Genomic DNA, 22,575 nt, shown 5'->3' with positions numbered 1-22,575 from the left:
TATGTGTTTTGGTTAGTTACAGTTATTTCACAATAATGGTGGGAAAAGGCCCTACCTCTGTTGTAGAGATAATATTCTAATTAACATGATATTTGCCTCTGTATCTTTTCTGAGGACTTCGTCTGCTCCATCCTAATGAAAAATGCGTTCTGCTGCAGGGTACATGTCATCCAAGATGATTTTCTGCCCAGCATCATTCATTGTTTCTAGATCCCCTCCTTGTCACATTTGTGGACTGGTGGCCAGTCATACACCATGCCTGGAAGAATTCTGGTAGTATTCCAGGTATTCATCAACTTCCTGCCTCCTTTTTTCCATCTCCTTTAGGAGATGGGGGAGTTGGTCCGTCTGATGTACGTACCATCAACGATCAACTCCATGCGCATGGACATTGGGTCACAAAGTGTTCTAGGGTCAGAAGGCTAAGACAGATCACTTTGAGCAAGCCCCCATGATGTTTCTTAGCTCTGCTTCTCTGTGGGTACGTGCTCTGTTTGAAAATAAAGTGAGTGTGCTGGTTGTTTACATTGTTGTTTCCCCGGTCTTGATAAGATTGGATTTATAGATGTTGGACTGAGTTGAAAGAGGGTCCAAACCCATAAATACCAAACCCATTGCCATCGAGTGGATTCCAACTCATAGTGACCTTATGGGACAGAGTAGAACTGCCCCATAGGGCTTCCAAGGAGTGCCTGGCGGATTCGAACTGCCGACCTTTTGGTTAGCAGCCGTAGCACTTAACCACTACACCACCAGCGTTTCCGAAAGAGGGTCTTGGGAGAGGAAATGGCTAGTGGTGATAATTTCCCTTATGGATCCAGAATCCCCTTCTGACCCACATTTTACCTCCAAATGGGCAGTAAACACTGTTTTCTCAGTACCACCTCACTACTGAGAAAGTAGTGTTGGACATCTGCTGCCTATAGCTCTATATTGGTATATCCAGTAACTTCACTGGGAAACTATTGTCTCAGGTTGTTTTTTGTAGTTGGCAGTGGGGTAATACAGCTTGGCATAGATCAGAAAGTCCAAAATTGTGCCTCCCAACCCAGAACCACCAGCCCAAGCCCCTGGGGGTCCTGACTTGACCATGTGTTCAGAAGGAAAGGTTAGGCTGAGAGAACAGCTCTAAACCCACGAGTTTGGATCTTTTCCTCTTTTGGACATAGCCTCAGAAGACAAAATTCTATACGCTATACTTGATCCTGTACCAGGCGTCAAAGTTTCATGCCTGCAGGTCATGAGTTGGTGGTACGTTCTGTTTGGTTCATTTATTCATCAGGTTTTAAGGGAGATAATATAACCAGGGTGTTATAGAGAGGAGCTTCCATAAGACTAGATTATCTTTTGCTGAAAGCCATTGCTTTCCAGTCAATTCTGACTCATAGTGACCCTATAGGACAGAGTAGAACTGCGCTATAGGGTTTCCAAAAAGCGGCTGGTGGATTCGAACTGCCAGCCTCTTGGTTAGCAGCTGAGCTCTTAACCATTGCTCCACCAGGGCTCTAGCTTTTGCTGAATACTCTGATATGTGTATGTGTGTGTCTATATACGTATATATGTACACATACATATATATACATATTTATACATACATGTATGTATACTTATATAAACGTGTTTAAATGTAAGACACTGTTATCACACACAGAGCAGTCCTTGGCACAGAGTACAAAGTGTTCTATGCACAAGAATTTATTTAATCCTTTTATCAACCCTATGAAGGAGATACTATTACCCTTATTTTGCAGATGAAGAAACTGAAACACAGAGAGGGTAAATGGCTTGTCCAAGGCATACAGCTAAGAAGGAGCAGAGCCAGGATTCAAACTGAGGCAGAACAGACAAATCAACAACCAGATACATCAAATCCTGTCCCACAGTATATATAGATTATGCTTTTCTTCATGAGGAGGGCAGAGCAGAGACCGGAAGCCTTGGAATGCCAGTCCATTGACTTGGAATGCATGTCTTATAGCAGTGACTGTGTCTACCCTAGACTGTAGGATCTGTAACTGGAAAAATTACATTCTCCTTTTTCCTAATTAAGACCACTGCGGCAGGGAGGAAGAGTAAGGGCCTACAATAAAGGACACCTTGTACCAGTCCAAGTAAAGGAGCCCTGGGCTCCAGGTCCTTGCTGCCTGAGTGATGGAGCTGTCTCAAGGCTAACTTAAAGGATCACACGGTGGGTCTGCTTTATTCTTAGTAGACCTAGTGCTTTAGGAGCAACAGTATTACACATTTTTATTACAAGCAGCAGCTGGAGCAGTGATAATCAACCTTGTTGGAGTCAACAAAAATATTTCTGATTTGAATGGGGATGTATCTATAAGAGCGAATCTTACTAACACTATGCTGAGTGGAAAAAGTAAGTCTCAGAAAACTATATACCATGTGATACCCTTTTTATATAAACAAAAGGATTGTGGTTACCTACAAGGCAAGGAGTCCCTGGGTAGCACAGACAGTTAAGTGCTGGATTACTAGCTGAAAGGTTGGTGGTTTGAACCCACCCAGAGGCATCTCAGAAGACAGGCCTGGGGATCTGCTGCTGCCCTGAAAACACTATGGAGCAGTTCTACTCTGCACACATGGAGTCTCTGTGAGTTGGAATTGACTCAGCTGGCTACTAAGGACAACAATGGGGCAAGGTGGGAGGATGAGATAGAGAAGAAAGGCATAGGTTGATGTGAGTTTTTATCTTCTGGTTTTTGTGGTGAATGGTAGACTCTTGGGTATTTATTACATTTAAATTTTTAATTAAAAAATAAACCTGCTATTTTGAATGTAGCTAAATGCAACTTATAAATGATTCCAAATTTATCTGAAAAAAGGTAAGCAACCTTTTTGAATTAATTCAATTAGAATTTAGGCTCCTAAAGTCAGATATGGGGTCCATTAGGATTCTTGTGACTTCTCTCTGGTTCTTCCTTCATAACATATGATGTTAATTCTACATCAAGGCTTCAATGTCCACTTTTTCCTTAATTCCTTTGCTACCTAAATAGAATACTGTGTGTGTGTCTTAAGTCGCTCTTGTTTTTTTCTGAGATGGCCCCCAGCACGCAGAGAAGAACATGCTCACTAAGAGGTTCGGAAAATAAAGGGAAACTGACATGACTTCTGCCCTCCATGGTGTACAATTTAGGAAATGAGACAATACACATGAGAGTTAACTAACACTTAAAGGCACTATGAAATTAAGAGCAAGTGGCTGTCAGATGGTGAGACGAAACCATAAATCATCCAGCAAAATAAAAAACAAAACTCAAAAGTTCTTAGTGTACCAATGGTGAGTGAGCTGCCTTTTCACAAACAAAAGACAATAATTCTTTGATTCAAAGAAATAGTTAACCAGTGTTGGGTGACCCAACTGAACTTGATTCCTGAGGAGAATACAAGAGAACATGGCTCTGTCCTTGATAAAGTTAACAAAGTCAATTAGAGGGAAAAAATAACATGAACGAGAAGCGGAGAACAGAAAAAGACTTGTGGGTAAGTGAAACATTATGTACTGCAGGAGACCTCAGCGGTCTGAGAGGAAGCTGAAATCCTAGGTCTGCATTTCTTTAGCAGCTCAAAAGTACCCTGTTTTTCTAGAGGCTGGGAGGCCTGTGCCCACTGACTTGGTCCTGCAACATATTTTTACTCAATTATATAATTAAATCCCTTTACCTAGTTTAACCCAGGATTCCTCCTTTTCTGAGGTCTCTTTGAAGACTGATGAGAAAGCCCAACCAAGCTACTGTTGGTAGAATTATTGTAGGGGAATTAGCTTTGCTACATCATAAAGGAAGGTATCTTAGATACCTCAGAATGTGTAAATAGCAGGTGCATTTGACATTATTTCCTTAGTTACGCTTCTTTTTCCCCTACTGGTTAGGAAATGTAACTTTCTTAGGCCTGACTTTATTGGCTTAATTTTGTATTTGAAGTTTGAAATGTGCGCAGGGCATCCACAGGTAACTTTCAGGTTATCCTCTGATGCAACTTAAAAGTATTCACTTTGGTTATTTTTAGCCTACAGGACACAGGTAGGCTCATGCCTCTTTCCCACATTCCTCATTCAGAGCAAATGCACAGTTTGTCTGGATAATAGTGTGTAATGTTAATCAAACCTACTTTGGCGTTTGTGATTAACAAGAAGAATGTAACTAGGGAAAAAGAGAAAATATAAACATGTTTATTATTTATACTTTATATATACTTAGGAGGCCTGGGTGGCACAAATGGTTAAGCTCTCTACTGTTAACCAAAAGATTGTCGGTTTGACCTCAGAGGCACCTTGGAAGACAGACCTGGCTATTTGCCTCTGAAAATTCATAGTCTTGAAAACCCTATGGAGCAGTTCTCTGCACACATGGAGTCACCATAAGTTAGAATCAATTTGACAGCAACTAACAAAAACAAATATATACTTAAGTATATATGTGATATATTTTTATTTAATACATATTTTCAGTATAGTACATAATACGTCTTTTAGTGTAGAGAGATAGCATCTTTTTCAACCTATACACTACAAGAAAAGGAAAACTGGAAAAAATGCAACCAAGTATTAACATAGATGCTGTTGATGAGATTATGGATGATTTTTTTTTCCCCAGTGTTTTTTTTCTTTTTTTTACCATTCATCATGAAAACTTTTTAAGCACACACAAGAATGAAGAGAATATTCTGTGAATTCCTCCATACCATCTTCTGTTTTTAACAATCATCAATTTATGGTCCTTCCCATTTCGAACATATTTTACTTTCTACTACTATGTAAATTCCAGACACAATATCAAAGGATCAGACATTTTTATGAGCCTCACAACAAGAACAGGTAAGACATTCTTCTGCAATGTTGAGAATTAAATCCTTTTTGTAAAGTTGACATAGACTACTACTGTCAGCTTGTGTCTTGTTTTTCTTTTAATCCTGCCTACTCCCCCCCACCCCCCTTCAAGAAATTGTCAGGCCTTTCAAAAGTCCTCTGGGAACTCCAAATTCCTATTGAATAATAATATCTTTAGTAGAAGTATTCACATTTAATTATACCTCAGCTATTTCAGAAAGGATTTCAAGCCATTTATAACAATATCTAAGACAGTCAAGGTTGTTATTTGCCATGGAGTTGATTTCAACTCCATAGGATTTTCAAGGCTATGAAGATGATTGCCAGGCCTGTCCCATAGAGCCTCTGGGGTGGGTTCAAACTGCCAACCTTTCAGCTAGGGCATAATTGTTTGCACCACCTAGGGATTCCCTAGTCAAGGTAGAAGAAGTTTAACATGCCTTGGGAATTAAACAAGAATGAGACAAAATTACAAAAAAAGTAAATGGTAACACAAAGACACAAAATGGGCCACAGTTTGGTTTTAAACTTTTACATGAGAAACCTTGTTAATTTTGTAGCTTATAGTTTCCATAAAATGGAAATAGATCCTATGTTTAAGAGAGTCAAGGGATTCTTGTTAGTAAAAAGATAGGCATTTCTGTCCGTATTCTTGGTAAATACAAAACCACATCACAGAGCTTATCTTTCACACAAAGGGTGTCTTAGAAATCAATAAAGAAAAATGACCATCTCAGTTCAGAAATACAAAATTCCTTTATACATGAATGTTGAACCTTAGCAATAATCAAAGCTGTATGACAGTGCCTTACCATTTTTCAACCATTAAAGTGTTTACTTGGTTGTTGTTTGTTTTTTAATGATAGTATTCTGTCTTGGGCAGGTTTATATCTAAATTGCTTCAATTTTTTTGGAAGGCAGTTTGGCACTATCAAAAGCCTTTACAACTAGATAGTCTTTGTTCTAATGATTCTATTTCTAAGAATTTATTTTAAGGAAGTAATTTTGGAAGTTTGAAAATACACTAGGATTTTGTTCATAGCATTGTTCATAAAAACAAAAAATTAAAAACAGTCTAATGTTCATCAATACAGGTTTGATATGGAATATCTGCAGTGATCAAAATTCTTACAAAAGGATATTTAACTTTGTGGAAAGATGTTCATAATAATTTTAAGAGCAAGTTAACTACTACATACTATTACTTGTAAAAATGTATTTCACATGACATACACAAAAAAGGGCCAGAAGAAGATTTATCAGAATGTTAATAGTGGTTACCTCTGAATAGTGAGATTATGTATAATTCTCTATTTGCATTTTCTACAATCTGTGTGTACTTCATAATTACAAAAAACAACAATTACCAATACTGAAGAGGTTACTGTGCCATGTTGGGAATCCCTTCCTGGACAATTTCCTTCCAGTGGAGCTATATAGCTCATGAAAGAAAACTTAAAAGTCTCTTGAGATTAGAGACTACTGTTTCCTGTACTTCTCACTCACCGTTTTCTCTTTAATTATAAAAAACAGGATATGAAACCAAGGAAGTCGATGGGAATCTAAGATTAGGCCTACTGAAACGCAAATCACCTCTCTTCATGCAGAAAAGACACAAACTTTGGTTTACAGAGCAAAATAAATCTTCAGTGCATTAATAAATAAAGTAACCTATCAGGACAAAACCTAATTAAAATCCCCAAACCTATGTTTCTACTCTGAGAACTTCAAAGCCCAAAATACAGCACTTAGAAAACTACCCCATCACATCGACTCCACGCTATATAGGCCAGGCCCTGTACAGGCATATGGCTTAAAAAAAAACAGAAGTTCATTTAGTACAGTGCTCCTGACCCCTAATGGTTCTCAGTCTAGTTGGAGGAATAACTTCTTATTGCTTATTCTCAGGGCTCCATCAAAATATGTGACCTCTGGCCTTCCAGGTCCAAAACTCAAGTAATTTGTCGCAAAGCTAATTCTGGATAGAGGGAGGCTGGGTAACAGCTAGGAAAGGCGATGTAGCTCATTCCTCTTTTCTCACCCGCCAACCCCCTTAAAAATCTCAGTGAGGCTCCCCGACCCGACACTGGACGCCTTGGAGACGCAATTCGGAGCACCTGGGAGCGACCAGGAAGGTAGCGGCGAGCCTGTCCCTTCTGGAGTTTCTCGGGATCTGGGACTGGCTGGTCCCTCCGGGCGGAGACCAGACTTGCTTCTCGGCCCCTGCGCCGGCAGGATTCGCCGCACCCTACGCGGACTTTTCCCAGCTATTCTCCGACTGTCACCGCCGGAGCCCAAGAGAAAAACGAGTGGCAAGGCAATTCTGGGGACAAAGGAAGTCGAAACACAGGGGCTGAAAATGCTTTTGTTAAGGTTTTGGTTTTTTGTTCCTCACCATCTTCAGAAGGAAGAAACCCTTAGGTCGAGGCTACCCACACTCAAGATTTCAATGAGGATTAGAGGTTGGAAAGCCGACCAACTAGCTTCCTTGTTTCCTTTACCTGGGTGGGCTGTGCAGAGGATATATATTTGCGCGCCCTTCTCAAGATGGGGATAACAGCTGAAAGCCCCATGACTGTCCAGTTTTTTCTCTTCTCGCAGTCTTTTTGTTTTTCAATCCACAGGTGACCTTCTCCGGCAGTTACCAAGCAACCCTGACGTCACCACTTCCTTGGCTAAACGTCAGTCTCACCGCTCGCTTATTGCCTATTTTAGAGAAAAATCTGCCGTTTTTCTTGAGTGTCAGGATGGCCGAGTGGTCTAAGGCGCCAGACTCAAGCTTGACTTCCTCTGCATGGAGGGTTCTGGTCTCCGAATGGAGGCGTGGGTTCGAATCCCACTTCTGACACAGAGGGTTTTTTTTCATGCCATTTTCAAACAAATACGATGGTCTAAACAGTATATATACAAACAACTGAAAATCCCGACAAATAACTGACAATCTATAATTTAAAAAATGTTTTCACTGGGGTTAACCTGATTTTGAAAGCGGGAGCATCGCGATACTTTGTTGAAGCCGCGAGATTTGGGGGGTAAGGTCGCATAATAAAGAGCGGTTAGGCTCTGTTGCATCGCGAGATGATCCGGAAGCCGCGATACTTGGGGCTTGGGAGGCTCGCCGCTGTAAGGTACGAGAGGAGAAAAGGGTCGACCGCCTAGGATACCATCATCTGTATGTACTCCTGGCTCGCCTGGGGTCTCGTCTGGATACTTCCTATAGCCCTTTCCGTCCAATCCCATTCACCCCTCTGGCTCACTACAATGCTGTCTCTTTCTGAAGAACTCCTACACAGATCCTTTCCATTCTCAGAATCATGGAACTAGCTCACAAACATTTCCTTTGTTAAGTTATGCGCATTCACACGTTGGCCGCTGATAATTATTGTTTTGTCTCAGTCAAAACTAAGTACAATTTAAACTCCCATCGCACACAAATGTATAGAATAAAATACATGAAAATTCTGTATCTCCCCTCAATGTAAGCACTGTCAAAAGTTTCTTTACAGTTTTTTCATTGCATTCATTATATATATATATATACACACACATGCAAACACACACACATACGTATACACACACAATATTTTGTTTATTTTTTACAGAAATGCAGTCTATGCGCATCGTTCTCTGACATGTTTTTTACTTTATATTTCGGGATCTTGCCTTGTGCACACTGATTCTTCTTCCTTACAAAGGAGATATTGCAGATTATTCCACCGTATGGATACATCTACTTTATAACCACTTTTTTGCTAAACATGTAGGGTCTTTCCAGTAATTGCTCATTCAACAAAAATTTAATGAGTGCTCTTTATGTACCAGGAATGCATTCCCCAGAGATATAGCAGTAAAAAAAAAAAAAAAAAGTTTGCTCTTGTATAGTTCATATCCTAGTTAAGTGACTGGCTGTCTCAGGAACACCACATTCCAAGATTTCGTTATGTTTTAGGAGAAGATAAATCTTCCATCTTCAGACTAAATGTCTAATCCCAGTTATTGAAGATTCATATCTGCAGGATGTAAGGGTAAATACAAATTAAAAATAAGAGATTCCACCCCCTCCTTTTCTTTGATCAATCACTTTAGAAAACTCGTGAAGTCTTTCTCTGTTTCTTAGGAGTATGTAAATCAAGGATGTTTCCTCAAGGGTCTGGAAGTTATCTCTTTGGAAATATAATCATCAAGGAAGAGCTCCCTACCGCCTCCCAGCTTCCTGGGAGGAGATTACCACAACTTCAGGTATTCCACCAGAAAGATGCTAGAAAATTAGCAATTTTATCTTGAAAATGTCAATATAATAAATTGTACCTACTTAACTATACATATAAAGAGTAAAATTTCTTTCTGTTTTTGTAACCTCATTATCAGGTTACCTGTGATGCATTCATGTTCTGGTTTAATGTTTGTTCAATAATAAAACTTTCTTTTCTGATTTTGTGGTGAGGTTTTCTGGGTTGGGAGTAGATTTTGTTTTCAGTTACATTTCCCCAATGGAAAGTAATACAACTACCCGCACTTTACAGACGGAAAAAAGTTGAGCTCCAGAGAAGTTAATTGTTCAAGGTCATTTGGTCAAAGAAATATTTGTCTAAATAATTAGCTGTCTACCTTGGCTGTACGTTAAAATCACCTGAAGAACTTTTTAAAAGCACAGATGTCTGTGCCCCACTTTAATTAGTCCGAAATAGGGTCCAGCATAGGCATGAGCAAGTTTTAAAAACTCTTCTGTGTTTTCCAGTGTGCATCTATTATATGCAGATATATAAGTGAATAGATGAGCTAAAAGTAAGCTAAATGTATGTATTTATGTTTATAACTGTAAGAAAAGTTGTAAGAAAAAAAGAAGAAAAATTGGAAACTAGTATGTTCTACACGCCACGTAAATTGCTTTGCTCCCTGGCCAAGTGATCTAAAACTGTGCTGAATTAATCTCTAGTCTGTCAGTTCTAGTGATCTGAATCTTGGCTGCATGTTAAAGAAAAAAACCTGGGGGCTCTAGAAAACATGTTGACCCTTGGGCATCACTCCAAACCCACAGATCAGAATCTATGGGACTTCAGGTACGGCACTGGTGTTTTTTACAGGATCCAGGAACACCTCGGGTTCAAAATTTAAGGGGACATAAAATAAACTCAGTAATCAAGAAAAATAATATTTAAAATAACCAAAATTAATTTTAAAAATCCATGATGAACAAATATCAAAATTTTAAATACAGACAGCACCTGACCTTGCTCTTGCACAACTCAGCTTACCCCAATCTCAGCCCTGATTCCAATAAAACTTTCTTTTACTAACAAATTTGATTTTATTATCCAAGGAATAGAGATTACACATTCTTTTCAAAAATGCTTGTAACAGTTACTGAAATTAACCATGCATTTGGTCCAGAAAGAACAGTAGATTCCCAAAACTAGAAATCTTATTTTTTCATAGCAGAGCAAGAAGATTCAAAATTAACAACAAAAGGGAACACGAATATCTATTCAGTTAGAAAGTAAAACTTTTATATAAAGTATCTTAAAGGGGAAATCAATACAGAAATTACAAACTATAGAAAAATTAATGACAGTATGTCAAACTACTTCCTAATAATCTGTCAGGTATACCTTAATTGCTATTCAGAAGAAACTGTAGAGGCTTAAAGGTACTTATTAGAAAATAGGAAAGATCAAAATTAATTAACTAAATATTCAGCTTAAGAACCCAGAAAATGAACAACTATATAAACTCCTAGTAAGCAGATAGAAGTAGCAAAGGTAGAAGCAGAAATTGATCATATCCAACACTGATTAGGGTAAAAATGTTGGTAAGGGTTTGAAAATATGAGGACTCTCACCCTGTACTTTCAGTGGTATTGTAAATTTTTGAAGCCTTTGGGGATGCCAATTCAGAAGAATCTAATAAAATTTTCAATATGTATCTACTTAATTTCTTTGGAATCTATCTTATAATAATATTTACCCTTGTCCCCAAATATATGATGGAAGGCTGCTCATTCCAGCCTTTCTTTTATTGTGCTTTAAGTGAAAGATTACAAATCAAGCCAGTCTCTCATACAGAAATTTATATACACCTTGCTATACACTCCTTGGAAGCCCTGGTGGTAGTGGTTAAGAGCTACGGCTGTTAATCAAAACATCAGCAGTTCAAATCAGTTCTACTCTGTCCTATAGGGTCGCTATGAGTCGAAATCAACTCAACTGCAGTGGGTTTATGGGTATATACTCCTAGATGCTCACCCCCTAATGAGACAGCACACTCATTCCCTCCACTCTCTCTTTTCCTGTCTATTTGGCCTGATTCCAATAAAACTTTATTTACAAAAACAGGCAGCTGGCCTCTGGGCCCCACTTGATTTTTTAAAACATTGCCTTAAAATGTTATCTTCATTACCAAGGTTTTTGTTTTTTTGCCACTCTCTGAAACTTTTCTCTAGTGGCTCTGGTTTTGTAAAAGCTCCACAGGTGATTATTCTACTGTGCAGCTGCAGCTTGATAACCACCGCTTTAGGGGCATGAACGGATTTTATTTCCTCTACTGACACCGTTTTCCTTAATCGGTTTAGCTCTGCAGCTAGAGCTTTACTTCCCTAACCACAAACTTCCACTGTTCACATCCCATAAGATAAAAGTGATTCTTTGGTATTTTCAGTACTGAAGTAAAATAACCCCTATTCTTCCAGGTTGATTTCTTTTATTCACTCATTGAGAAATACTTCTTGAGTACTTAATATGTGCCAGGTACTGTGCTTGCCCTAGGGGTTGTAATACGGGACAAACTGTGCCCTCCAGGACACACAGTTGGGGCAGAAGACAGACAAGAAGAAACAGGCAATTGTAATACAGTATGACAAGTGCTAAAAGAGGTAGCAGAGAAAATTTTGGTGAGGAAGTGCTATCTAAGCTAAACCTCAGTATAAGGGAGAGAAAGCCAGAAATGGAGTGTGGGTAGGAGAAAGACTAAATAAGAAGGAACAGCATGTGCAAAGTCCTAGTGGGAACCTAAAGTAGTTCAAAATGATATTTGTGAAGACTTTGCAAAGAGAATGTAGTGGGAAAGGAAGCTAGGGAAGATTCCAAACCAAATCCGTTGCCAATTGCCCCATAGGGTTTTCAAAGCCGCAATCTTTACAGAAGCAGACTGCCACATCTTTCTCCCATGGAGGGGCTGGTGGGTTCCAATTGCCAACTTTGTGGTTAGCAGCTAAATTCTTAACCATTGAGCCACCAGGGCTCGTTCTAGAGGAGATTCCAAACCAAATCGAACCCACTGCCATGGAGCAGGTTCCAACTCATAGCTAATGAAACACTGCCCGGTCCTGCACTATACTCACAATCGTTCATATGTCTGAGCCTATTGTTGCAGCCACAGTGTCAATCATCTTGTTGAGGGTCTTCCTCTTTTTTACTGACCCTCTACTTTATCAAGCATGAAGTCCGTCTCCAGGGACTGGTCCCTCCTGATAATATGTCCAAAGTATGTGAGATGACCTCTTGCCATCCTCACTTCTAAGGTGCATTTTGGCTGTACTTCTTCCAAGACAGATTTGTTGGTTCTTCAGGAAGTCCATGGTATATTCAATATTCTATAGCAACACCATAATTGAAAGACATCAATTCTGCTTCAGTCTTCCTTATTTATTGTCCAACTTTCAAATTCACAGGAGGCAATAGAAAACGCTATGGCTTGAGTCAGGCACACCTTAGTCCTCAAGGTAACATCTTTGCTTTTTAACATTTTAAAGGGTCTTTTGCAGCAGCTTTGGCCAATGCACTATATTGTTTGATTTCTTGACTGCTGCTTCCATGGCTGTTGATTGTGGATTCAAGTAAAATGAAATCCTTGACAACTTCAGTCTTTTCTCATTTATCATGATGTTGCTTATTGGACCAGTTGAGAGGATTTTTGTTTTCTTTATGTTGAGGTGTAATCCATACTGAAGGCTGTATGTAGTCTTTGATCTTCATTGGTAAGTGCTTCAAGTCCTCTTCACTTGCAGCAAGCAAGGTTGTGTCATCTGCATAACGCAGGTTGTTAATGAGTCTTCCACCAATCCCTATGCTGGCGTTCTTCTTCATGTAGTCCGGTTTCTCAGATTATTTGCTCAGCCTACAGATTGAACAAGTATGGTGAAAGGATACAACCCTGACACCCACCTTTCCTGATTTTAAACCACACAATATCACCTTGTTCTGTTTCAACAAGTGCCTCTTGGTCTATGTACAGGTTCCTCATGAGCACAGTTGTTTGGGAATTCCCATTGTTTTCAATGTTCTCCATAATTTGTTATGATCCACACCGTCAAATATCATTGCATAGTCAGTAAAACACTCCAGTATTCTCTGCTTTCAGCCAAGATTCATCTGACATCAGCAATGATATCCCTTGTTCCTCATCCTCTTCTAAATCTGGCTTGAATTTCTGGCAGTTCCCTGTCAATGTACTGCTGCAACCGTTTTTGAATTAACTTCAGCAAAATTTTGCTTGCGTGTGATATTAATGATATTGTTCGATAATTTCCGCATTCTGTTAGTTCACTTTTCTTTGGAATGGGCACAAATATGGATCTCTTCCGTCAGTTGGCCAGGTAGCTGTCTTCCAATCTTCTAGGCACAGAGGAGTGAGCGATTCCAGGATTGCATCCATTTGTTAAAACATCTCAATTGATATTCTGTCAATTCCTGGAGTCCTGTTTTTCGCCAATGCCTTCAGTGCAGCTTGGACTTTTTCCTTCAGTACTACCTCTTCTTGATCATATGCTACTTCCTGAAATAATTGGACATTGACCTATTCTTTTGGTACCCTGACTGTGTATTCCATCTGCTTTTGATGCTTTCTGCGACCTTCAATATTTTGTCCACAGAATCTATACCTATATACCATACCATTTGAAAGAATCCAAGATTTGGATTAGTGATAATTCTTGACCCGAAGAAACTCCTTGGAGAGCGGAGTTTGATCTTGACAACGTGAGAAGCAAACAGCCGGTTAACTCCGGAGGTGAGTTTGAGAGTTTTCCGCGATTTTGCTACTCTCTTGATGCAGGAAACAAAGGCTAGTGAACCACTGAGAAGGCGAGACCTCCCAGCGTCCTAGAGAGGATCCGGAAGTAACCTAGGTTTTTGTAGGCTGTGCTGGCTGGGCGACCGGCTTCTTTACGGTCAGTTAGAAGTTAATTTTTACTTCCCCCTCACCCACTTGGAGTTCCTGGTGAGGAGATCGGATTCGCTGGTTGGAGTGGCGGTGTCGGAGACCTAGCCAGTCAGGGGGTAGGTGGTTCCTGGGCTCCGCGGAGGGAGCGGCTAAGAGGGCTGATTGTGGCCAGAGTTGGCGTCCACTTTTGCCGGCTGGCACCCCCGGACGTTTCAAACCGTGGACTCCGAGGTGGTCCTCGGCGCGAGCCAGACCCTGGTCCATGGGGACCACCCGCTTTCTCATCTGGCCTGCGTTCTTTCCGCAGGGCCTCGGACGGTCTGTCACAGCCCCTGAGCCAACCCAGCTTCCAAAAACCAAGGTTACTTCGGCTCCTCTCTAGGTTTAAACAAGATTTTCCTGTTGTTTTTTAGTGCCCCAGAGTTATTTGGGATGATGGATTGTTTGGCTCTTTTTAGCTCTTATCCTGCTGTTTTATTGTGACATAAAGAAAATAATGTTTGTGAAAGCACTTGGTGAACTGCACTTATAAAGCACTATATGAAGGTGAGATTTTAATATAAAAAGGGGGAAAACACCTCCTGTTGTGGAGATAGACATAAAAGCCAATAATTCCAGCATCACCTGCTAAGTACCGTGAAGGAAATGAACAAATGGTATGGAATTGGAAAAGGAGGGGGCAACTTTGGGAGGTAGGAAAAGCAAAAATCTTTATGGGAATTCATTTGGATTTGTGATCTATTGTATCTTACAGCTTTACTGATAGAGATTCCTTATGCCGTTTCCTAAGTCACAATGTATCTGCCATCTAGGCTGTCCTGCTCATCATAGAAGAGTTGCCTATTTCCTTTCCACCTGAAAAGAACCTTAAAGGGGATATCTCAACCAAGAATGTTTAATACCTTTTTTTGAGGCGGTTGTTTCAACCCGGCAGACCATGAAGCCAAGAGAAGCTGCAGAGTTGTCCCTCCAAGTTACACAGGAGCCTGTAGGGCTTCAGATCGTGAAGGTGGAGGAAGATGAACATATCTGGAGACAAGAATCCAGCTTTCAAAGGAAAGAAAGCCATACCAGGGAGATCTTTCGCCAGCGGTTCAGGCAGTTTTGCTATCAAGAGACACCTGGGCCCCGAGAGGCGCTGAGCCAGCTCCGGGAGCTCTGCCGACAATGGCTGCAGCCTGAGATGCACAGCAAGGAGCAGATCCTGGAGCTGCTGGTGCTGGAGCAGTTCCTGACCATCCTGCCTGGAGAGCTGCAGAGCTGGGTGCGGGAGCAGCATCCAGAGAGCGGGGAGGAGGCAGTGACAGTGCTGGAGGATTTAGAGAGAGAGCTGGATGAGCCAGGAGAGCAGGTGGGAGAGAGAATGTGGGGTATACTGAGGGAAAGGGATTTTGATCTCTGTTCTGGGGGGGAGGCATCTGTCCAGCAGTTGGAGAGTGGGCAAATTGCAGTTTTCTCTACTCAAGTCTAGAGCTACTTACTTCTGATTTTGTCTTTATGTTTGGATGTGGATAAGTATTTTTGGGTATTTTCATGGATTTTTTTTAGCTCTAGTTCCCATATTAATGCCCTCATGAACCCATTTTTTACTAGGTTCCTATTAGCTCACAGGAAATGCCTTTGAAGGAGACAGAACCTATGGAAACAGCACAGGAGTCACCATGTTTAAAGTTGCCCTTGGCAAACCAGTTAAAAAATGAATCTTCGCTATCCAACCACCCCTTGCAAGACAATGGTAAGATTCAATCTAGTATACAGTGGGAGGAGAATAGAGGTATTCCTTTAGCTGATCTTGGGAACCACAGCGATATTTACAATTGTGGTTTATGTGATTTTACAAAGGGTAAAGAAAGTGTGGATTCGTGACTCTTGCTCTGGTGTTTCACAAAAGTATATGAATCTATCCTCCTTTCCACTCATAAGACAGTAGGAGGTTTTCACTTTAACTGGAAGGTGTTCAGTTACATGATTCTAATCTCCCTGTAGGAGTCCCTGGGTTTCAAAAATGGTTAAGCGCTTGACTACTAGAAGCAAAGTTCTCAGTTTGAACTCACCCAGAGGCACCTCAGAAGACATGCCTGGCAATCTACTTCTGAAAAGTCACAGCCTTGAAAACCCTATGGAGCACTTACTCTGCACACATGAGGTCTCCATTAGTCGAAGCCTACCCCATGGCAACTAATAACAACAAGCCCCCAGTAGGAAATCAGGCAGAAAAAAAAAATTTTTTTAAATAGTTTAATTATTTTTTGTTGTTGAGAATATACACAGCGAAACATGTACCATTTCAAGCGTTTCAACACACGCAATTCAGTGACAGTGGTTACATTCTTTAAGTTCTGCAGCCATTCTCAGCCTCCTTTTCTGAGCTGTTCCTTCCCCGTTAATATAAACTCACTGCCCCCTAAGTTTCCTATCTAACTTGATCCATATAGGTAGATCTTGAAAGAGCACATGCTCAAGACAGACATTCCTTACTAATTAAGCTAAACTATTGTTTGGTTTTAAGAAGACTTCAGGGGATATTTTTGGTTTTCGATTTGAAGATTATCCAGCTTCCATGGTTCCAGAAAGTCTGGCGTCCATGAGAATTTGAAATTCTGTTCTGTATTTTTCCACTTTTGATCAGGAGTCTATAGAATCTTTGATCAAAATGTTTAGTAATGGTGTCCGGACACCATCCACTTCTTCTGGTCTCATGGCGAAGGAGGCAGTTGTTCATGGAGGCAGTTAGCCACACATTCTATTTCCTCTTCTTATTCCTGACTCTCCTTCTTTCTCTGTTGCTCCAGGGAATAGAGACCAATTGTCATGCCTTGGCTAGCTGCTTGCAAGCTTTTAAAACCCCAGGCACTGCACTACAAATTAGTAGGTAGAACAGAAGCACTATTCATAATTCTTGTGACAAAATGTACCCACAAATGTTTTCAGGTTCTCAGGTTTTTTGGGAAACTGCTTTTGTAATTTCAGTGTGTGCTGCCACCAGTTGGGGGACCTGTTTAACTGTGTGAAACTAAAGAAATGGGTATTGGCACTGCATTACTATGTTGAAAGGGTATTTATTGTTTTAGGTGTTGCATCCTGGAGGAATGCTTTTGCAAAAATTTTGTCTATTTTTTTTTTTTTTTTTGCTGGGAAATAAGCCTTATAAGTACATTTACTGGTTCCTGTGTGCTTGGGAGAATGTACTTCTTACAAGAATAGGTTATTTTTAGGCCCCATTCATTCTCAGGTGCCGTGGCATCCCTGATCAGCTGTCAGTTGTTGTCTTGCAATCTTCCAGGACTGCTCTTCTTGTTTCTGAGCTGTAAGTACTATTTTAGCAGTAAGAAAGAATTCATTATAGTGGTGATTTTCCACAGACACAAATTCCTATACATTATTCTTAGGCGCTATTCATTCTCAGGCGCCATTGATTGCACGTACGTGTTGCGGCATCCCTGGTCAGCTGTCAATTGTTGCCTTGCAATCTTCCAGGACTGCTCTTCTTGTTTCTGAGCTGTAAGTACTATTTTAGCAGTAAGAAAGGATGCACTGTAGTGATGATTTTCCACAGGCACAAATTCCTATGGTTTTATCTACTTGTGCAGATTGATCGAATTAGGCAATTTGCTCCCCTTGTGTATTCTCATGTTTGTTTGGAGGTATGCTATAGGTATTCTCCTAGTTTTGCAGAACCAACAATTATGTTTTTATGAAACATCCCTCTGTTTTAGAAATGGCGAAGAGATTTAGAACCACCGAAGAAATTCTTGAGTATTTCTTTTCTCTACCCGACAATGAGGAGGACTCGGAGGAGGAGAGTGATGAAGATGCCTCAGAGGAGGAGAGTGATGAGGATGCCTCAGAGGAGGACAGTGATGAGGATGCCTTGGAGGACCTTACCAGTCTTGAGCAATCTGCAGCACATTCTGAAGGTAGGGGCAACAACACTGACATGGTAGTTGAGAATGAGGAGGAAGCCGATGTAGCAGAGGAAAGGGATGAAGCAGATGATGATGCCCGTGATGAAAGGGAAGGAAGTGAAGGGGAATGGTGCGAGGATGTCTCATACTTTGAAAATCTAACTGCCTCCCTTCAGCAACATGCTCAAGTTTACCCGGACTTGGCCCATACAGACACAGAAGTAGATTATTTTTTGTCTGTATTTACGGAAGAGATGTTGGAAACTATAAAGGACCAAACGAATCTTTATGCGACCCAAGAGCGCACCACACGATCTAGAGGGCAGGAGATTAGAAGGCCCACCCAAAACTGGCAGCCTACAACCGTAGAGGAAATAAAGGCGTACATTGCTGTGCACATAGTGATGGGTATACATGTCTTGCCGGAGCTCAGGTATTATTGGTCCAGTGACCCCAGCCTGGGTGTTGCTTCGGTTCCAGAACTTATGACTAAAGCCAGATTCAAGAAACTGACCGAGAACATACACTGCAATGACAGTTCAAAAGCTGTGCCCAAAGGAGAACCTGGCTATGACTGGCTTCACAAATTGCGCCCAATTATCAATGCTCTCAATACCCGCCTAAAGGAGGTGTATGTGCCATCAAGTGTCATGGCAGTGGATGAAAGCATGGTACCATTCAAAGGCCATTCATCAGTAAAACAATACATGCCCATAAAGCCTGTCAAGCGGGGATACAAAGTTTGGTGCTTGGCTGACTCACAAACTGGCTTTGTGACTCAGTTTGATATCTATTGTGGAAAAAAAGGTGTAGACCACGACTCATCTCTCTCCCTTGGTGAGAGTGTTGTACTGGGACTATGTCATTCATGGTACCATTCTCATAGGCTCATTTCCTTCAACAATTTTTTTACGTCCTATCACTTGATGAAAAGCATGTATGAAAGGGGACTCTATGCTGTTGGCACAGTGCGAGCAACTCAAAAGGGGCTACCAGACATGCTCAGGAGGAAAGATAGTTTACAGCGTGGAGAATTTAAGTTTCGTACAAAAGGATGTGTGTCGGCAGTAAAGTGGCAGGACAATAAACCTGTGACAGTTTTGTCAACGTTCCACAATCCAAAGGATATCACTGTTGTCAAAAGAAAGAACAAAGACGGTTCCTCCTCACAAATCCCTTGCCCAAGAGCAGTTGCAGAATACAACGCTATTATGGGAGGAGTGGACCGCTTTGACCAGAGGTGTGAAAGGTATGCAATTGGAAGACGCTCTCGAAAATGGTGGCATCGGTTGCTGCATTTTCTTATTGACCTTGCCATTGTGAACAGTTTTATAATGTGGAACTGCAACCATGGGGGTAGATGTAACCAGCTATCCTTTAGGCTTGCTCTCAGTAGGCAGCTTACTGTGGGCCAGAAAAGAAAGAGAAGAGGAAGACCCTCATTTATGGCCTGGGTCAAGCGAGGAGTAACTGGAGTGCCAGACGAGGTACGGCTGCAACAGGTTGGAAAGCATTTTCCTGTCAAGGGATCTAGAAGGCGATGCAGAGAATGCAGCACCAGGAAAAAGGAGACTAGAACAAGAGTTATGTGCAAGCAGTGCCACGTGCCTTTGTGTATTGGCCCATGTTTTGAGAAGTTTCACGAAAAAAAATAAAATTGCTAAGATAAAACGATTTCATGCTTGCCTCATATCGCCAATATTTCCTACTTCCAGTATTCTCTGGGACATATGTGCCCCACAAAATATGTATCAAAATGTGTATTTCACAACATAGGAAAGACTCCTTGTTTCAGCATGTCTTCCGTTACTGAAAACACATTGTATCAAAAACATTTTTAAAGGAAAAATTAATTGGGTCTTGAAAGGGTTCTAAGGCCAGTTAACTGGGATGACCCATGAAAACATGACCCTAAACTTCCAAACCAAGGAATCAAATCCTATGAGGTGTTTGGTTGTACATAAGCAACCTCAGCAGCTACCTTTTTTTTTTTGTTGTCATTGTTTGTAATAGGCAGAAAGAATTTGATACTGGGTTCTAGTTAATGCTGGTAATTCCTGTTCTTCCATTTCTCTCCCTGAAATATTTCTTCTCAAAATTTCTGTCTTGTTTTGTCCGTTGACCGTCTTTTATTCTTCACTCCGTATAAGTAAACAACATTAATCCTCTCTCACTGTATCAGTGCTTACCTTTTTGAGTTCTCAGTTATATAAACTTGGCTCCACATGGCAGCAAACTTTTTATAGAGTTTACTTGGAGGCATGTGAGTTGTCCTATTCATGCTCTGAGTTTTCGAATCACAACACAGTGTTTTAACTTTAAGATTCACCCTTAATTTGTGATTTTGTCCAAAAGAGCCTCTCTGAAAGGAATTGTACATGTTATTACCAATGATAGACAGATGGAATGTGGCTCAACTTGAAATAATAAAAGTGAGCATAACAGTAGTTAAAATAATGATAGCTAGCTAGCACTTCCTATGTGTCAGGCATTTTCCTAAGAGTGTGTATCATCTCATATAATTGTCACTGTAAGCTGATGAAGGTGGGTACTATTATTATATTCGTTTTACAAATGAGGAAATTAAAGCACTGAGAGTTTACACTAAGTTGGTGTCAAAGCCTCTTATAAAGAATATTTTGCTGCCCCTTTTATAATCACACTTGAAATAGTGGTTTCCAGACTCTGGATCTCAAGGACATAGAAAATATTTTTAAAAGAAATTTTAGATGACAGTTATAGGGTTGACAACTTTATTTTCTAAGAAAGAACATGATGACAACCACCATCTACTACCACCATCATTTAATAAAAGAAAGGATATTTTCAGTACCAAATATGTATGAAGGATATAAACACAGAATAAAGTACTTAGTTCAACATATTTAGCATCATGAAATAGTAGACTCAGGATCCAGCCTCTCGCCTTCTAGAGGAACTGCCCTGAACTGCTACTCTCTAAGTGCTGCTAGCGTGGCGAGCTTGTGTGTGTGTGTGTCGAAGACCAGTGATAAAATGTGTTCCTGCTTACTCTTTTGGCTGAACACTAATTGCTAGGTAGTTCTTTTTTTTTTTTTTTTTAATTTAACTTTTTTTTGGAGTCCCTGGTGGGGTGCAGACAGTTAACACACTTGGCTGCTAATTGAAAGTTGATGGTTCGAGTCCACTCAGAGGAGCCTCAAAAGAATAGCCTGGTGATCTAATTTAGAAAACTCGGCCATTGAAAGCCCTGTGGAGCACAGTTCTACTCTGACATGCGTGGGATTGTCATGAGTTGGAGTTGACAGTAGCTGGCTTCCAGTTAACTATTTATTATGGAAATTTTAAACATATACCAAGTAAACACAACAGTTTAATGAACTTCTCGTGTAGCCATCACCCAGCCTCAACAATTACCAGCGTTCTGCCATTCTTGTACTATCTATGCTTACCCACTCCCCAACCCCAACTCGATTGTTATATTTTTACAGTTTTGGGAGGTAAAATTTGCATACAATAAATGTGCAAATCTTAGCTGTCTCATTTTGACAAATGGATACACCACGAACTCATACCTTGTCATCCTAGAGAATGTGCATATCTCCCTAGAAAGTCTTTCATGTTCCTTCCTAGTCAATCCCTGTCTTTCCCCCATGGTTCTGATTTTTTTTTTTTTTTTCTTTAAAACCTGAGAGTAGCTTTGTTCTACGTTATGAACTCTCTTGAATCCAGCAGCTTTCGCTCAGCATGGTGATGCTGAGATTCATCCATGTTGTTCAGTGTGGCAGTAGTCATTTCCTCCTATTAATAAATAGTATTTGGCACAATGGTTGAGTGCTTGGCTGCTAACCAAAAGGTTGGCAGTTTGAACCCACCCAACGGCTCCAAGAGAGAAAGACGTGGTGATCTGCTTCTGTAAAGATTACAGCCTAGAAAACCCTACAGGGCAATTCTACTCGTCACATGGGGTCACCATGAGTTGGAATCAACTCAAAGGCACCTAACAAAAACAACAGCTTTCCATTGTATGAATACACCACAATTTCTTATGCATTTTCCTAATGATGATCATTTTGGTTAGTAACCTTTTTGGCTATTGTGAATAAAGCTGCCATGAATATGCTTCTAGAAGTTTTTTTTGAGGATATATGTTTTTATTTCTCTTGGGTAAATATATAGCAGGAGACATGGGTGGTGTAAATGGTTAAGCACTTGACTAGCTGAAAGGTTGGTCATTCCAAACCATCCAGAGGTGCCTTGGAAGACAGGCCTGGCAATCTGTTTCTGAAAGGTCACAGCCAAGAAAAGCCTGTGGAGGTCAGCTTTACTCTGCACACATGTGGTTGCCATGAGGTGAGATCACCATGTGTTGGAATCAACACGGGCAACTAACAACAACAGATATCTAGGAGAAGAATCCTGGGTTAAAGGCAACTCCATTGTTATGGATTGAATTGTGACCCCCCAAAATGTGTGTCAACTTGGCAAGGCTATGATTCCCAGTACTGAGTGGTGGTTATCCATTCTGTGATGTGATTATCCTATGTGTCCTAAATCCTGAACTCTGTGATGTTAATGAGGCAGGATTTAGAGGCTGTTATGTTAATGAGATAGGACACAATATACAGGATTAGGTTGTATCTTGAGTCAATCTCTTTTGAGTTATAAAAGAGAGAAGCAATCAGAGAGGAC

At 40.5% G+C, this 22,575-nt stretch overlaps 1 protein-coding gene and 1 non-coding gene across 17 annotated transcripts in view; both read left to right on the top strand.

Annotated features, from left to right (window-relative positions):
- The first annotated feature begins 687 nt into the window (after positions 1-687).
- The window catches only part of LOC100661020 (DNA-binding protein RFX2-like), a 56,311-nt gene continuing 34,423 nt past the window's right edge, over positions 688-22,575 (top strand). The window contains exons 1-7 of one of the 16 annotated variants that reach the window (XM_064282437.1): positions 7,574-8,015; positions 8,793-8,868; positions 8,961-9,082; positions 13,710-13,846; positions 14,754-15,350; positions 15,593-15,734; positions 17,716-20,898. In XM_064282437.1, coding sequence (XP_064138507.1) covers positions 14,937-15,350; positions 15,593-15,734; positions 17,716-19,559 — 2,400 coding nt within the window. In that variant the 5' untranslated portion in view covers positions 7,574-8,015; positions 8,793-8,868; positions 8,961-9,082; positions 13,710-13,846; positions 14,754-14,936 and the 3' untranslated portion in view covers positions 19,560-20,898. Of the gene's footprint in view, positions 9,083-13,709; positions 13,847-13,880; positions 14,656-14,753; positions 15,351-15,592; positions 15,735-17,388; positions 17,501-17,715; positions 20,907-22,575 lie in introns of those variants that run through there. The other 15 variants (XM_023541306.2, XM_064282431.1, XM_064282424.1 and 12 more) reach the window with 15 other exon arrangements.
- TRNAL-CAA (transfer RNA leucine (anticodon CAA)) lies at positions 7,585-7,691 on the top strand. Its single transcript has 2 exons — positions 7,585-7,622; positions 7,646-7,691. It is a non-coding gene; the product is annotated as a tRNA-Leu (tRNA).

Source organism: Loxodonta africana, chromosome 1 (genome assembly GCF_030014295.1).
Source record: "Loxodonta africana isolate mLoxAfr1 chromosome 1, mLoxAfr1.hap2, whole genome shotgun sequence".
In the NCBI taxonomy this organism is placed as follows: Eukaryota; Metazoa; Chordata; class Mammalia; order Proboscidea; family Elephantidae; genus Loxodonta; species Loxodonta africana.
Note: the sequence above shows the minus strand (reverse complement) of the source record. Positions and strands in the feature narration are given on the sequence as shown.